General features: G+C 40.8%; 1 protein-coding gene across 2 annotated transcripts in view; it reads left to right on the top strand.

Annotated features, from left to right (window-relative positions):
* Positions 1–18,174, top strand: part of GNL2 (G protein nucleolar 2) — a 190,746-nt gene that overhangs the window by 149,920 nt on the left and 22,652 nt on the right. The window contains exons 14-15 of one of the 2 annotated variants that reach the window (XM_053707147.1): positions 6,472–6,551; positions 6,735–6,826. In XM_053707147.1, the coding sequence (XP_053563122.1) occupies positions 6,472–6,551; positions 6,735–6,826 (172 nt within the window). The remainder of the gene's footprint in view (positions 1–6,471; positions 6,552–6,734; positions 6,827–18,174) is intronic. The other variant, XM_053707148.1, reaches the window with a different exon arrangement.

Raw genomic sequence — 18,174 nt, forward strand, 5'->3', positions numbered from 1 at the left:
ATAGGGGTGGGTAAATGTTTATCGAGAACAGAGCCTTACAATTGGTCCGTTTTTTCCACCTATTAAAGGGACGAATTTTTGTTTCTAAATAGTGGATTCCCGATATAAAAGTATGTAACAACATCAAGTTACTATTATTGTATAATGATTGTAGTTGCAATTTGCTACTAAAGATTAGTGTGTCCGCTAGAAAGATATTATGTTAAGATGTAAAGCTGACATCACGATGATCAATTTGATTGACAGAATGGCGATTGCATTGCTTCAATGCAAAACAACAAATAGGGGTGTGTAAACATTCATTGAGAACAGAGCCTTACAATTGGTCCGTGTGTTAACCTATTGAAGGGACGATCTGTCGTTTCTAAATTGTTGATATTCGATACAAAAGCATGTATCCACATCAAGTTACTATTATTGTATAACAATTGTAGTTGCAACTCGCTACTAAAAATGAGTGTGTTCGCTAGAAAGAGATATGGATTTTAATATTTTGAAACACTATTTAGTTAGCATCCGTTTTCAAATGTACTAGCAATGTTAGGCTCATCTCTAAATACCCAATGGGAACAAAAAGGGGAGGGTTTGTTAGAAACTGTTTGGTAGTGGCGGCAATAAAAAGCCGAGATTTTAATGTAGTTGATATGCCTGATGAAACGGCCAGGAGGGCCGAGAAACGCGTAGCAATATTTTACTTGTACCTATTTCATATGTGCTTGTTAACCCTGTGCAATAAAAGTTTTTAATTCATTTTAATATAACTTGAGCCTGGAGTTTGAATACAAGCACACCACTACCAGACAGTCTAACATACAGGACAGCCACTGTTTCCAAGAAAGTGCCGGAGAGAGCCAGCTGGTCAGCTCTGAGTGCCAGCCCGCTTCCACAAGCACACTGGTGTGCTGTGCCAAAGTGTGAGTACCCTGTGCATACAATATTTGGAGTTTTGCCGAATTGTACCGATTGATACACACATTTGTGCGCCTCTCTTCTTTTTTTCACCATCTTTCCAGCGGTTTCAGTTTGAATCTTCTGCTTATGTTTTTCGTTAAACTTTATTTTGGGTGTGGATTATTTTCAGCAGGAATTGGCTGTCTTTATTTTATCCCTCCCTCTCTAGTGACTCTTGTGTGGAAAGATCCACATCTTGGGTAATCATTATCCCATACGTCACTAGCTCATGGACTCTTGCTAATTACATGAAAGAAAACATAATTTATGTAAGAACTTACCTGATAAATTCATTTCTTTCATATTAGCAAGAGTCCATGAGGCCCGCCCTTTTTTTGGGGTGGTTATGATTTTTTTGTATAAAGCACAATTATTCCAATTCCTTATTTTATATGCTTTCGCACTTTTTTCTTATCATCCCACTTCTTGGCTATTCGTTAAACTGAATTGTGGGTGTGGTGAGGGGTGTATTTATAGGCATTTTGAGGTTTGGGAAACTTTGCCCCTCCTGGTAGGAATGTATATCCCATACGTCACTAGCTCATGGACTCTTGCTAATATGAAAGAAATGAATTTATCAGGTAAGTTCTTACATAAATTATGTTTTTTTTTTGGAACCACAAAAAGGTTTGAATAAAACCCCAAAAATACCGGGACAATTACTCCTAGAGAGGAGAGATCCCGTACGCATCCTAAAAAGGCAGTCCTCTTTTATGGTCTTGTAGTCTGGAGAGTAGGAATCTGCCCCTGGACGGATGAGATTTGAATCCTATCTGGTTTCCCTGAGATACAACCTCCAGGACCCAAGAATCCTGTACATCCTGGAATCAAGTGTCTGAAAAAAAGACGGTCTGCTTCCTACTCAACCCGATCCCGGATCGGGGGCTGCCCCTTCATGCCGATTTGTTCTCGGCGGGCTTCTTAGTCTGTTTGGACTTATTCCAGGACTGAGCCAGCTTCCAAGTACTCTTGGGCTGCTCGAACTTGGATGAGGATTGCTGTCGTGATTTGTCAGAACGAAAGGAACAAAAATTAGACAATTGCCGTCCCTTCCCTCCGGTAACAGTATAAATAATGGAGTCCAGCCCTGGACCAAATAAAATCTTCCCCTTGAAAGGAAGAGAAAGGATTCTGGATTTAGAAGTCATATCCGCAGACCAAGACTTCAACCAGAGAGCCCGGCGGGCTAGGACCGCAAATCCAGAAGCCTTTGCATTACGCGAATAAGCTGCATATTAGCATCACAGATGAAGGAGTTAGCAATTCTCAGAGCTTTATCTCCTGAATATCTTTGAGGGGAGTCTCCACTTCAATGAGCTCAGAGTGTCGCACAAGTAGGTAGCTGCTCTAGCAAACGAGACTACAGCTGCCGCCAGTTGAAATAAAAACCCTGTATGTTGAAACATCTTCCTCAGAAAAGTTTCCTTTTTTTATCCATAGGCTCTCTAAAAGAACTACTATGCTCCAATGGGATAGTAGTAGGCTTAGCCAGTGTAGGAATCGCGCCATACACCTTAGGGATAAAGCCCCACAAATCTAATTGAGAGTAAGGGACCGGTAATATTTTTTCTTTTTTATGACACGATGAGTCCACGGATCATCTTAATTACTAATGGGATATTCACCTCCTGGTCAGCAGAGCACCACAGCAAAGCTGTTAAATAGCTCCTCCTTTCCCTCCCACTCCAGTCATTCTCTTTGCCTACGTTAGTGATAGGAGATGGCAAAGTGAGGTGTTAGAAAAGATTCTTCAATCAAGAGTTTATTATTTTTAAAGTAGTGCAAGATTGTTCTGCTTTGTTCTAAGGTGTAGCCATAGTCCATATCAGTCTCTTCAGTAGAGCTTTGGTGGCTTTAGTGCAATGGGAACTTGTGGGAAATAATTCTCACTGCGCCTCCCATATATTGAATGCTGCCCTAAATCAGAATACCTGAGGAATATTTACTCAGGAATTTATTTTCTTTCACAGGCCCATGTGAGGGAGAGGACCTCTCAAGCCTGGGATCTGCCTTTGCTGTCAGGCAGAAGATGAGGTAATTTCTGACTTTATTTCTGGGGGTAGAAGTAAAACTCAGAAAAAGGTTAGACACTTTATTTCTTGGATATGCTTTATTAAATTTAGGCTCTTTATTAAGGGTTTTCAGACTTAGTTCTCCTAGAAGTCTTAGGGGACACTTAGGACAGTTTTGGGCGCAGGCACTGGGGCTGTATGTAAATCTCCTGGTGGTTTAACAATAGCTGACCGGGACTTTGCATTTTGTCTCATACTTTACTGCAAGGTTAATGTGGGGTGATTCCAAAAAGAACTAAACTAATAACCCAATTAGAAGTTATTAATCTCCCGGCGCTTTCACTTGTAAAATATGAATGGCGACCGGGAGATGGCTTTGGGTAACGCCCATGACGGGCGGAGTTAGGTGTGGCAAATATATGGAAGAATGAAAACAGCATCAATCTGCAGGGAGGTGCACGTACCCAGGTCCTGCCAATGACCTCCAATAATGTCCAATCCACAAAAAGAACAGCACCATCCAAAGGTAAGTTAAAAGTGTATCTTTATTGGGACATCTCCAAACACAGCACAAAACACTAGTGTTTTGTGCTGTGTTTGGAGATGTCCCAATAAAGATACACTTTTAACTTACCTTTTGGATGGTGCTGTTCTTTTTGTGGATTGGAGTTAGGTGTGGCGCCAATTTAGTTGCGCACCACTTTACTTATACTTCCGTTATCGGACGAAGCAGAGCATTCAATCTAAGTGGTTGTTTTTAGTACCGGACAGTATTAGCAGCTGAGTCCGGAATTATGGCGGAGCGGAAGGGCTTGCAGGCACCTCAGCTAGTTTTAGCTGAGATGTAGAAGGGGTTGCATATTGTGTATTTAGTACAGACATGTTGGCACTCAAGCCCACGTAGCTGGCATGGATTAATATTAAAGACACAGTAAAGAAAATAAAAATGAAGCTTCTGTGGAACAGATTTGCAAGGCTGCAACTTGGTCCTATATGCACACTTTTACAAAATTCTACAAGTTTGACACTTTTGCCTCGGCTGAGGCCGCTTTTGGGAGAAAGGTTCTTCAAGCAGTGGTACCTTTCGTTTAGGTGCCCTGTCTTGTCCCTCCCGTATCATCTGTGTACTCTAGCTTGGGTATTGAATCCCATTAATAATTAAGATGATCCGTGGACTCATCGTGTCATAAGAAAAGAAAATTTATGCTTACCTGATAAATGTATTTCTTTTTTGACACGATGAGTCCATGGCCCGCCCTGTTCTTGTAAGACAGGTTGTTGGTTATTATTAACTTCAGACACCTGCACCTTGGTTTTTTCCTTTCTATCCTTAACTTTGGTCGAATGACTGGAGTGGGAGGGAAGGGAGGAGCTATTTAACAGCTTTGCTGTGGTGCTCTTTGCTGCCTCCTGCTGACCAGGAGGTGAATATCCCATTAGTAATTAAGATGATCCGTGGACTCATCGTGTCAAAAAATAAATTTATTAGGTAAGCATAAATTTTCTTTTTTAAATTAGACGAGGGGGAAAAAGACGTTCCTATTCTTTCCCTTTCGTTACTAATAATGTTCGCCATCTTAACTGGCACAGGAAAAGTCAGAGGGACCTTCCTGTCTTCATAAACCCTGTCTAATTTAGGGATCTTAGGTTCCTCAGGGAGTTTTGCCTCTGGAACCTCTAGCGTAGACAGAACCTCCTTTAATAAAAAACGCAGATGCTCAATTTTAAATCTAAAGGAGGGTTCCTCCACTGAAGGAGGTTTAGAAACTGAAGTTTCCGACTCTGAAACTACAGAGGTTAACTCCATCTTTGGATAGCTGGGACATAGTAGCTAAATCCAACAAATATTTAGATGACTCTAGGTCAGGAGAACTATGTTTAACCTTTCTCTTACGTTTGCTAGAGGGAGGTAAGGCACTCTGGGCCGCAGACACCGCCGATTGTAACTGCACTGTAAAGTCCGCAGGAAAAAAAAACCTCCAGATGGAGGATTAGTTGATCCACGAGAAACTGCAAGTGGAGCGGGTAGTAATCTCTCGGGACACAGATTCCTGAAAAGGTAGACGGCTCAGAGGGGCTAATAGTGATATGAGTATTAGCAGACTTGTCAGGCGGGCAAACCACTGCCTCCTCACAATATAAACAGAAATTATTAATCAGTACAGAAGGAGCGGAACCTTCTAATGTAGTATCAGAGTCCTCCATAGCTAAGATATATCCACAGAAGGACAGACAAAAAAAACGCTTTTATTCAAAAAATGGCACCTTTATAATCCCAATGGCTGGGGCACTTGCCACCTCCTAGACCCAGACAGCTAACAGTGAAAATGCTCTCCTTAGGAGTGATTGTAGGAAAATGAAGAATGCACCCGGTCACGTGGTGCGTAGGACAGGACTTTCCCTGCTATGAAAAAGGCGCTAAGCTGCGCAACACTCAAACAAAAGTGAAACCGGTTTGTTCCAAGCCAAAAGCACACAGTCTATGAGCCCAAAAAACTCTAACATAAAATCAGTTATAAAATAACCCCTTGCTGTTCAAATCTCACTGAAGAAGATATTAACCCTTGATCTTATCGAGGCATAAACGAGCCACACTGTGATCCTGTATAGCAAAAGTGTATATATAAAAACGGTCTTACCCTCCAGGATCCATGCTGTGAAACAGGCACAGCCTCTCAAGTGTGACAGTCTTGCAGCGACGCTCTGACATGGACTTGAGTGTGTAACGGCAAGCAGGGAAACTCATCAACACTGACAGTCTGGATGGGTTCGCAGAAAAACTTTCCCTGCATCTGCAGACTCTAACTTTCATCAATACTCTCACTGAGAGGTTTATATGATTACTTAACCCCTTAAGGACCAGCGACGTACCCTGTATGTCGCTGGCCTTTTTTTGGGACTTGATTGGTTTATAGCACGGTCTTGCCACCAGCGTTGAGACTGCTCTATTCCACAAAGCCTGCTGGAGGGAGGGCATTAATAGTGTCTTCTTGTTAGACTTGTGCTATTATGTCCTGAAAAAAAACCTTAACGACCAGTGACATACAGGGTACATTGTGGTCATTAAGGGGTTAAAACTCCAGTCCTTTCTTGAAGGGAACATACCCATTACAGGACTATCTAAATCTTCTGACACTTCTCTGCCACCTTCTATAGTGACGAAAGGGAAAGAATGACTGGGTGATAGGGGAAGTGGAAGGGATATTTAAGCCTTTGGCTGGGGAGTCTTTGCCTCCTCCTGGTGGCCAACAATAAGGAATGAAGTAGTGGACTCTCCCTGCCTTATGGAAGGAAATATACCTTTCGAAACATCCTCTTTTAAGTAAAGCAAAGAAATCAAGTTGGTTTCAATGTCCCTTTAAAGGGAAGCTTGACCGCATGCCACCATCAATTTTGTCCCTTTTTCATTTAATACTTTTCATGATAAAAAGATTTATTATGGTATGTAACTTATGTTGTATAAACAAATTCAAATTATACTGAGATTGTTTGGTTTGTTTTTCGTTAGAATTCCTAAGGATCTCGGCCAAAGCCTGTTTGCAAAACCAGAAATAAAAAAGGACGAGGAACAAGAAGAAGAAGAAGAAGGTATTTGAACATACTCTCATTAAAGCATGTGTGACAGTTCTGTTCTGATTTATTATTACACATTATTTGCAATGCCATTTTTACATTTCAGATGTCAATATAGATATAATGGTGTTTAGGTTCCAGATGATTAAAACAAATGTAATAGAGCACATGAATCAACTGTTTATTTTTCCTTGTGTTAAGAGGCCACTAAGAAAGGAAAGAAAAGAAAGGTGTTTGAAGATGATGACGAAGATGATGAAAAGCCAAAAAAGAAGCTTACATCAAAAGAGGTACAGATCTGTCTGTTTATGTGCTGCTATTTAAATGACCAGTAAATATAGTAGATTTGCATAATTAACAAATACATAACAAGACAATACTATAGCACTTAGTCTAAACTTCAAATGACAGATTTCAAAGTTATTCCTGTATCATGTGACAGCCATCAGCCAGTCACCACAAATGCATATATGTATATTCTGTGAGTTTTTGCACATGCTCAGTAGGAGCTGGTGACTCAAAAAGTGTAAATATTAAAACTGTACACATTTTGTTAATGGAAGTAAATTGAGAAGTTGTATAAAATTGCCTGCTCTATCTGAATCATGGAAGTTTAATTTTGACTTGATTGCAGCTTTAATAAAACATTGATTTATGGACCATCTTACTAGAACATATACCCAATGGTTTTTTAGCCTTCATATAAAGCAAGGGTGCTTATTTTTTTTTATTTATTTTTTTTAAAGTCATTTAGGATTTTTAATTGGTAGTTTGTTTTTTTAAATTTTATTAGAATAGTAAGGTAAGGTTAATTTATAGTTTAATGTTAGGTTTATTTTTATTTCACAGGTATGTTTTTATTTCAATATAGTTACATTGTAATTTTAATTTAAAGTTAAGGGGGGAGTTAGGTTTAAGGGTAAATAGTTTAATTTAGTGTTTTGCGATGTGAGGTGCCGGAGGTTTAGGGGTTAATAGGTTTATTTAGTTGTGGCGATGTGGGTTGCCAGAGGTTTAGGGGTTAATAAATTTATTTAGTGGCGGCGATGTCAGGGGGCGGCGGTTTAGGGGTTAATAACTTTTATTTAGTGTTGGGGAGCTGCGGATTAGGGGTTAATCACTTTATTTAGTGTGGCCGATGTCGGGGAGCGACGGATTAGGGGTATTTAGACTAGGGGCTTATGTTGGTGTTGGGTTTAAACTTATTTCCCCAATAGACATCAATGGGGTTGCTTTACGGTGATCTCCATTCCGCACTTCAGGTGTTAGTTTTTTTCTCTCTAACACTTTCTCCTCATTGATGTCTATGGGGGAAAGCTGGCACAAGCACGTCAAATCTGCCCTTGGCTTTTATGCGGTATGAGGCTCAACGCACAGCACAATGAGAATTTTTGTAATGGCCGCACTATGGAGAGTGAAATGACGCAATTTTTGGGGCGTTATTTTCGCACCCTGTTTAGTGTAAAACTCATAATCTAGGCGATACTTACTAAGTGCATATGATGAAAAAAAATCTAAAATAGTATATTTACTTTTATACTATTACAAATTTTATTTTATCATAGGCACTTCAATCTTTTACACACAAAATAGTTCTGTATGTACATTTGGGGTTGTCATGGAAACCATTTGCATGGTCCGTTGACTGTAGTTTTTGTGGGGTGTATAAAGGGTATTTATGACTTGCTATTGTGACTGAGGGCTGAAGTTTGCCGATAAAATTAAGCCTTTTAAAAGGGGACATGCAGTGTTTTATGTTTCATCTATAGGGTGTCGAGTGTCGACAAATACTACTTTATTGTTTTGTGTGTGTGTATATATATATATATATATATATATATATATATATATATATATATATATATATATATATATATATATATATATATATATATATATATATATATATATATATATATATATATAGTATTGGAAAGAAGAAAAACAAGGTACTGCAAACTCTGGTTCCAAAGTGGTTATTTTAATGAACGGTTAGGTGAGATACACAGTCACAGTGTGCAAGGTTAGATCTGACGCGTTTCCCGCATGCTCACATGCGCTTCATCAGAGATCTATATATATATATATATATATAAACAAAAGTTAAGTTTAATCACAGAATTTCCATATCTTGGATCGTCTCTCCTATGTTGCACTCCACAAGCTTTGTTGCCTATTTTGTCTGACAGTTTAATAAAACAAGAAATTGTCAGGAAGAGTTGCCTTTAGGGCCTTGGATTTTCTGTTCATCCCCATTTTAAAAGGTCAGTCTACTCTATAATTGTTATTGTTTAAAAAGATAGATAATAAAGGGATTATCTATTTCCCAGTTTTGCATAATCAACACGGTTATATTAATATCATTTTTACCTCTGGGATTACCTTGTATCTAAGTCTCTGCAGACTGCCCCCATATCTCAGTCCTTTTGACAGATGCATTTTAGCCAATCAGTGCTGACTCATAAATAACTACACGGGCATGAGCACATTATTATCTATATGGCACACATGAGCTAGAGCTGTCTAGCTGTGAACATTTGTGAAAATGCACTAAGATAAGAGGTGACCTTTAATGGCTCAGAAATTAGCATGTGAGCCCACTTAGGTTTATCTTTCAACAAAGGATACCAAGAGAACTACGCAAATTTGATGATTAAAGTAAATTGATGAGATAAGTTTTTGATATTATGGCAAATATAATTTCTTGTTTTAATTATGTGAGTTTTTCAATACTGTTTTCTAAATTTGAATCATACTATGATTATTCCTTTGAATATTTTGCAGTACCTTTTTCTCTTGTTAAGTGTATTCAGTCCACGGGTCATCCATTACTTATGGGATATATTCCCTTCCCAACAGGAAGTTGCAAGAGGATCACCCAAGCAGAGCTGCTATATAGCTCCTCCCCTCACATGTCATATCCAGTCATTCTCTTGCAACCCTCAACATAGAAGGAAGGTCGTGAGAGGAGTGTGGAGTTTTTTATATTTAATTACTTCTTCAATCAAAAGTTTGTTATTTTTAAATGGCACCCGAGTGTGCTGTTTTTTCTCTCAGGCAGTATTTAGAAGAAGAATCTGCCTGCGTTTTCTATGATCTTAGCAGAAGTAACTAAGATCCACTGGCTGTTCTCGCACATTCTGAGGAGTGGGGTAACTTCAGAAGGGGAATAGCATGCGGGTTTTCCTGCAAATAAGGTATGTGCAGTAAATATTTTTCTAAGGAATGGAATTGACTAAGAAAATACTGCTGATACCGATGTAATGTAAGTACAGCCTTAAATGCAGTAGTAGCGACTGGTATCAGGCTGATGAATGTATGTGCAGTAAAGTAATTTTCTGAGGAATGGAATTTGACTAAGAAAATGCTGTTAATACTGAAGTAATGTATGAGCCTTAACTGCAGTAGTAGCGACTGGTAGCAGGCTTATCTATAACAATACATAACCTTTAAAATTGATGTTTTAAAACGTTTACTGGCATGTTAATCGTTTTTTGTGAGGTACATTGGTGATAAAACTTATTGGGGCATGAATTTTCCACATGGCTGTCGTATATTTCTGCATAGAAACAGTTAACTGAGGTTTCCCACTTTTGTAATATGAGTGGGAGGGGCCTATTTTAGAGCTTTTTTGCGCAGTAAAAATTCAGTCACAGTCTTTCCTGCTTCTTCCTCCATAATCCAGGACGTCTCTGGAGAGCTCAGGGGATTTCAAAAATCATTTTGAGGGAGGTAATCAGTCACAGCAGACCTGTGACAGTGTGTTTGACTGTGTTAAAAACGTTAATTCTTATATTGATTATCCGTTTTGGGTACTAAGGGGTTAATCATCCATTTGCTAGTGGGTGCAATGCTCTGCTAACTTAATACATATACTGTGAAAATTTGGTTGCTATAACTGATTTGGTTCATTGTTATTTCAACTGTGACAGTTTTTTGTGCTTCTTAAAGGCGCAGTAGCGTTTTTTATATTGCTTGTAAATTTATTTGAAAGTATTTTCCAAGCTTGCTAGTCTCATTGCTAGTCTGTTTAAACATGTCTGACACAGATGAATCTGTTTGTTCACTATGTTTGAAGGCCAATGTGGAGCCCCATAGAAAGATGTGTACTAAATGCATTGATTTCACTTTAAATAATAAAGGTCAGTCTTTATTTGTAAAGGAATTATCACCAGACAACGAGGGGGAAGTTATGCCGACTAACTCCGCTCACGTGTCAGTACCTTCGCCTCCCGCCCAGGAGGCGCGTGATATTGTGGCGCCAAATGAGAGGCCCATACAAATCACTTTACAAGACATGGCTAATGTTATGACAGAAGTATTATCTAAACTGCCGGAATTAAGAGGCAAGCGCGATTGCTCTGGGATAAGGACAGAGCGCGCTGATGATGTGAGAGCCATGTCCGATACTGCGTCACAATTTGCAGAACATGAGGACGGAGAGCTTCATTCTGTGGGTGACGGATCTGATCCAGGGAGACCGGATTCAGAGATCTCTAATTTTAAATTTAAGCTTGAGAACCTCCGTGTCTTGCTAGGGGAGGTTTTAGAGGCTCTGAATGACTGTAGTACAGTTGCAATTCCAGAAAAATTATGTAGGCTGGATAGATACTATGCGGTGCCGGTGTGTACTGACGGTTTTCCTATACCTAAAAGGCTTACAGAGATTAATTAGCAAGGAGTGGGATAGACCCGGTGTGCCCTTCTCCCCTCCTCCTATATTTAGGAAAATGTTTCCAATAGACGCCACCACACGAGACTTCTGGCAGACAGTCCCTAAGGTGGAGGGAGCAGTTTCTACTTTAGCTAAGCGTACCACTATCCCGGTGGAGGATAGTTGTGCTTTTTCGGATCCAATGGATAAAAAAATTAGAAGGTTACCTTAAGAAAATGTTTGTTCAACAAGGTTTTATCTTACAGCCCCTTGCATGCATTGCGCCTGTCACTGCTGCTGCGGCATTTTGGTTTGAGTCTCTGGAAGAGGCCATTCGCACAGCTCCATTGGATGAGATTATGGACAAGCTTAAAGCACTTAAGCTAGCTAACGCATTTGTTTCTGATGCCGTTGTACATTTAACCAAATTAACGGCTAAGAACTCCGGATTCGCCATCCAGGCGCGCAGAGCGCTATGGCTTAAATCTTGGTCAGCTGATGTGACTTCTAAATCCAAATTGCTTAATATTCCTTTCAAAGGGAAGACCTTATTCGGGCCCGGATTGAAAGAAATTATTGCTGACATTACTGGAGGTAAGGGTCATACTCTTCCTCAGGACAGGGCCAAATCAAAGGCCAAACGTCTAATTTTCGTGCCTTTCGAAACTTCAAGGCAGGAGCAGCATCAACTTCCTCCGCCCCAAAACAGGAAGGAACTGTTGCTCGTTTCAAACAGGGCTGGAAAGCCAACCAGTCCTGGAACAAGGGCAAGCAGGCCAGAAAGCCTACTACTGCCCCTAAGACAGCATGAAGAGAGGGCCCCCTATCCAGGAACGGATCTAGTGGGGGGCAGACTTTCTCTCTTCGCCCAGGCTTGGGCAAGAGATGTCCAGGATCCCTGGGCATTGGAGATTATATCTCAGGGATACCTTCTGGACTTCAAAGCTTCTCCTCCACAAGGGAGATTTCATCTTTCCAGGTTATCAGCAAACCAAATAAAGAAAGAGGCTTTTCTTCACTGTGTACAAGACCTCCTAGTAATGGGGGTGATCCACCCAGTTGCGCGGACGGAACAAGGGCAAGGATTTTACTCAAATCTGTTTGTGGTTCCCAAGAAAGAGGGAACCTTCAGACCAATCTTGGACCTTAAAATTTTAAACAAATTCCTAAGAGTTCCATCATTCAAAATGGAAACTATTCGAACCATCCTACCCATGATCCAAGAGGGTCAGTATATGACCACAGTGGACTTAAAGGATGCCTACCTTCACATACCGATTCACAAAGATCATTATCGGTACCTAAGATTTGCCTTTCTAGACAGGCATTACCAGTTTGTAGCTCTTCCCTTCGGGTTAGCTACGGCCCCGAGAATCTTTACAAAGGTTCTGGGCTCACTTCTGGCAGTGCTGAGACCGCGAGGCATAGCGGTGGCTCCGTACCTAGACGACATTCTGATACAAGCGTCAAGTTTTCAAATTGCCAAGTCTCACACAGAGATAGTTCTGGCATTTCTGAGGTTGCATGGGTGGAAGGTGAACGTGGAAAAGAGTTCTCTATTACCACTCACAAGGGTTCCCCTCCTAGGGACTCTTATAGATTCTATAGAGATGAAAATTTACCTGACGGAGTCCAGGTTATCAAAACTGCTAAATGCTTGCCGTGTCCTTCATTCCATTCCACACCCGTCAGTAGCTCAGTGCATGGAAGTAATCGGCTTAATGGTAGCGGCAATGGACATAGTTCCTTTTGCGCGCCTACATCTCAGACCGCTGCAATTATGCATGCTAAGTCAGTGGAATGGGGATTACTCAATTTGTCCCCTCGACTAAATCTGGATCAAGAGACCAGAGATTCTCTTCTCTGGTGGCTTTCTCAGGTCCATTTGTCCAAAGGGATGACCTTTCGCAGGCCAGATTGGACGATTGTAACAACAGATGCCAGCCTTCTAGGTTGGGGCGCAGTCTGGAACTCCCTGAAGGCTCAGGGATCGTGGACTCAGGAGGAGAAACTCCTCCCAATAAATATTCTGGAGTTAAGAGCAATATTCAATGCTCTTCTAGCTTGGCCTCAGTTAGCAACACTGAGGTTCATCAGATTTCAGTCGGACAATATCACGACTGTGGCTTACATCAACCATCAAGGAGGAACCAGGAGTTCCCTAGCGATGATGGAAGTCTCCAAGATAATTCGCTGGGCAGAGTCTCACTCTTGCCACCTGTCAGCGATTTACATCCCAGGCGTGGAGAACTGGGAGGCGGACTTTCTAAGTCGCCAGACTTTTCATCCGGGGGAGTGCGAACTTCATCCGGAGGTCTTTGCTCAACTGATTAATCGTTGGGGCAAACCAGAACTGGATCTCATGGCGTCTCGCCAGAACGCCAAGCTTCCTTATTACGGATCCAGGTCCAGGGACCCGGGAGCGGTGCTGATAGATGCTCTAGCAGCCCCTTGGGTTTTCAACATGGCTTATGTGTTTCCACCATTCCCGCTACTACCTCGACTGATTGCCAAGATCAAACAGGAGAGAGCTTCTGTGATTCTGATAGCGCCTGCGTGGCCACGCAGGACCTGGTATGCAGACCTAGTGGACATGTCGTCCTGTCTACCATGGTCTCTGCCTCTGAGGCAGGACCTTCTAATTCAGGGTCCTTTCAACTATCCAAATCTAATTTCTCTGAGGCTGACTGCATGGAGATTGAACGCTTGATCCTATCAAAGCGCGGCTTCTCGGAGTCGGTTATTGATACCTTAATACAGGCTCGGAAACCTGTTACCAGAAGGATTTACCATAAGATATGGCGTAAATATTTATATTGGTGCGAATCCAAGAGTTACTCATGGAGTAAAGTTAGGATTCCTAGGATATTGTCTTTTCTACAAGAGGGTTTAGAAAAGGGCTTATCTGCTAGTTCGTTAAAGGGACAGATTTATGCTCTATCTATTCTTTTACACAAACGTCTGGCAGAAGTTCCAGACGTTCAGGCTTTCTGTCAGGCTTTGGCTAGGATTAAGCCTGTGTTTAAGACTGTTGCTCCGCCGTGGAGCTTAAACTTAGTTCTTAACGTTCTTCAAGGTGTTCCATTTGAACCCCTTCATTCCATTGATATCAAGCTGTTATCTTGGAAAGTTCTGTTTTTGATGGCTATTTCCTCGGCTCGAAGAGTCTGAGTTATCTGCCTTACATTGTGATTCTCCTTATCTGATTTTTCATTCAGACAAGGTAGTTCTGCGTACTAAACCTGGGTTCTTACCTAAGGTATTTTCTAACAGGAATATCAATCAAGAGATTGTTGTTCCATCATTATGTCCTAACCCTTCTTCAAAGAAGGAACGACTTTTGCATAATCTGGACGTAGTCCGTGCCCTGAAGTTCTATTTACAGGCAACTAAAGATTTTCGTCAAACGTCTTCCCTGTTTGTCGTTTATTCTGGTCAGAGGAGAGGTCAAAAAGCTTCGGCTACCTCTCTCTCCTTTTGGCTTCGTAGCATAATACGTTTAGCCTATGAGACTGCTGGACAGCAGCCTCCTGAAAGAATTACAGCTCATTCCACTAGAGCTGTGGCTTCCACCTGGGCCTTTAAGAATGAGGCCTCTGTTGAACAGATTTGCAAGGCTGCGACTTGGTCTTCACTTCATACCTTTTCAAAATTTTACAAATTTGACACTTTTGCTTCTTCGGAGGCTGTTTTTGGGAGAAAGGTTCTACAGACAGTGGTTCCTTCCGTTTTAAAGTTCCTGCCTTGTCCCTCCCATCATCCGTGTACTTTAGCTTTGGTATTGGTATCCCATAAGTAATGGATGACCCGTGGACTGAATACACTTAACAAGAGAAAACATAATTTATGCTTACCTGATAAATTTATTTCTCTTGTAGTGTATTCAGTCCACGGCCCACCCTGTCTTTTTTTGAGGCAGATCTATATTTTAATTAAAACTCCAGTCACCACTGCACCCTATGGTTTCTCCTTTTCTTGTCTTGTTTCGGTCGAATGACTGGATATGACATGTGAGGGGAGGAGCTATATAGCAGCTCTGCTTGGGTGATCCTCTTGCAACTTCCTGTTGGGAAGGGAATATATCCCATAAGTAATGGATGACCCGTGGACTGAATACACTACAAGAGAAATAAATTTATCAGGTAAGCATAAATTATGTTTTTTTTCTTCAGTAGCCCAAAAAATCTGATACAAGTTTAATCATTAAAATCAGGAAAATGTGCATATGACTTAAAAGGATGTGAAACTCATAATCTTTCATGATTAAAGGGACACTAAATCCAAATTGTTTCTTTCGTGTTTCAGATAGAGCATGCAATTTTAAGCAACTTTCTAATTTACTCCTATTATCAAATTTTCTTCATTCTCTTGGTATCTTTATTTGAAATGCAAGAATGTAAGTTTAGATGCTGGCCCATTTTTGGTGAACAACCTGGGTTGTTCTTGCTGATTGGTGGATAAATTCATCCACCAATAAAAGTGCTGTCCAGAGCTATGAACAAAAAAACTTAGATGCCTTCTTTTTCAAATAAAGCAAGAGAACGAAGAAAAAATTATAATAGGAGTAAATTAGAATGTTGCTTAAAATTGCATGCTCTATCTGAATCACTAGAGAAACAATGGGTTTAGTGTCCCTTTAAGATAGAGCATGCAGTTTTTAACTTATCAAATTTTCTTTGATCTCCTGGTATCTTTTGTTGAAATGCAGGGACCAAGCTTAGGACCGTGCACATGTCCAGAGCACTATATGGCAGCAGTTTTGCAAGAGCATTAGATGACAGCATTATTTCCTGCCATGTAGTGCTACTGACACTTACTTGGGTATCTCTTCAACAAAGAATACCATGGGACTGAAACACATTTGATGATGGAATTTTTTTTATAAAATTGTCATATCACTTTAAAGGGATATGAAACCCAAACATTTTCTTTCATGATTCAGATACAGAATACAATTTCTCCAACATAGGTGTGTCCGGTCCACGGCGTCATCCTTACTTGTGGGGATATTCTCTTCCCCAACAGGAAATGGCAAAGAGCCCAGCAAAGCTGGTCACATGATCCCTCCTAGGCTCCGCCTACCCCAGTCATTCTCTTTGCCGTTGTACAGGCAACATCTCCACGGAGATGGCTTAGAGTTTTTTAGTGTTTAACTGTAGTTTTTATTATTCAATCAAGAGTTTGTTATTTTAAAATAGTGCTGGTACGTACTATTTACTCAGAAACAGAAAAGAGATGAAGATTTCTGTTTGTATGAGGAAAATGATTTTAGCAACCGTTACTAAAATCCATGGCTGTTCCACACAGGACTGTTGAGAGGAATTAACTTCAGTTGGGGGAACAGTGAGCAGTCTCTTGCTGCTTGAGGTATGACACATTCTAACAAGACGATGTAATGCTGGAAGCTGTCATTTTCCCTATGGGATCCGGTAAGCCATGTTTATTAAGATAGTAAATAAGGGCTTCACAAGGGCTTATTAAGACTGTAGACTTTTTCTGGGCTAAATCGATTCATTATTAACACATATTTAGCCTTGAGGAATCATTTAATCTGGGTATTTTGATAAGATTATATCGGCAGGCACTTTTTTAGACACCTTATTCTTTAGGGGCTTTCCCAAATCATAGGCAGAGCCTCATTTTCGCGCCGGTGTTGCGCACTTGTTTTTGAGAGGCATGACATGCAGTCGCATGTGTGAGGAGCTCTGATACATAGAAAAGACTTTCTGAAGGCGTCATTTGGTATCGTATTCCCCTTTGGGCTTGGTTGGGTCTCAGCAAAGCAGATACCAGGGACTGTAAAGGGGTTAAAGTTAAAAACGGCTCCGGTTCCGTTATTTTAAGGGTTAAAGCTTCCAAATTTGGTGTGCAATACTTTTAAGGCTTTAAGACACTGTGGTGAAATTTTGGTGAATTTTGAACAATTCCTTCATATTTTTTCGCAATTGCAGTAATAAAGTGTGTTCAGTTTAAAATTTAAAGTGACAGTAACGGTTTTATTTTAAAACGTTTTTTGTACTTTGTTATCAAGTTTATGCCTGTTTAACATGTCTGAACTACCGGATAGACTGTGTTCTGAATGTGGGGAAGCCAGAGTTCCTTCTCATTTAAATAAATGTGATTTATGTGACAATGACAATGATGCCCAAGATGATTCCTCAAGTGAGGGGAGTAAGCATGGTACTGCATCATTCCCTCCTTCGTCTACACGAGTCTTGCCCACTCAGGAGGCCCCTAGTACATCTAGCGCGCCAATACTCCTTACTATGCAACAATTAACGGCTGTAATGGATAATTCTGTCAAAAACATTTTAGCCAAAATGCACACTTATCAGCGTAAGCGCGACTGCTCTGTTTTAGATACTGAAGAGCATGACGACGCTGATAATAATGGTTCTGAAGGGCCCCTAAACCAGTCTGATGGGGCCAGGGAGGTTTTGTCTGAGGGAGAAATTACAGATTCAGGGAACATTTCTCAACAAGCTGAACCTGATGTGATTACGTTTAAATTTAAGTTGGAACATCTCCGCGCTCTGCTTAAGGAGGTATTATCCACTCTGGATGATTGTGACAATTTGGTCATCCCAGAGAAGCTATGTAAAATGGACAAGTTCCTAGAGGTCCCGGGGCTCCCAGAAGCTTTTCCTATACCCAAGCGGGTGGCGGACATTGTAAATAAAGAATGGGAAAGGCCCGGTATTCCTTTCGTCCCTCCCCCCATATTTAAAAAATTGTTTCCTATGGTCGACCCCAGAAAGGACTTATGGCAGACAGTCCCCAAGGTCGAGGGAGCGGTTTCCACTTTAAACAAACGCACCACTATACCCATAGAAGATAGTTGTGCTTTCAAAGATCCTATGGATAAAAAATTAGAAGGTTTACTTAAAAAGATGTTTGTTCAGCAGGGTTACCTTCTACAACCAATTTCATGCATTGTCCCTGTCGCTACAGCCGCATGTTTCTGGTTCGATGAGCTGGTAAAGG

This window comes from Bombina bombina, chromosome 3 (assembly GCF_027579735.1).
Source record: "Bombina bombina isolate aBomBom1 chromosome 3, aBomBom1.pri, whole genome shotgun sequence".
NCBI classification, from domain to species: Eukaryota; Metazoa; Chordata; class Amphibia; order Anura; family Bombinatoridae; genus Bombina; species Bombina bombina.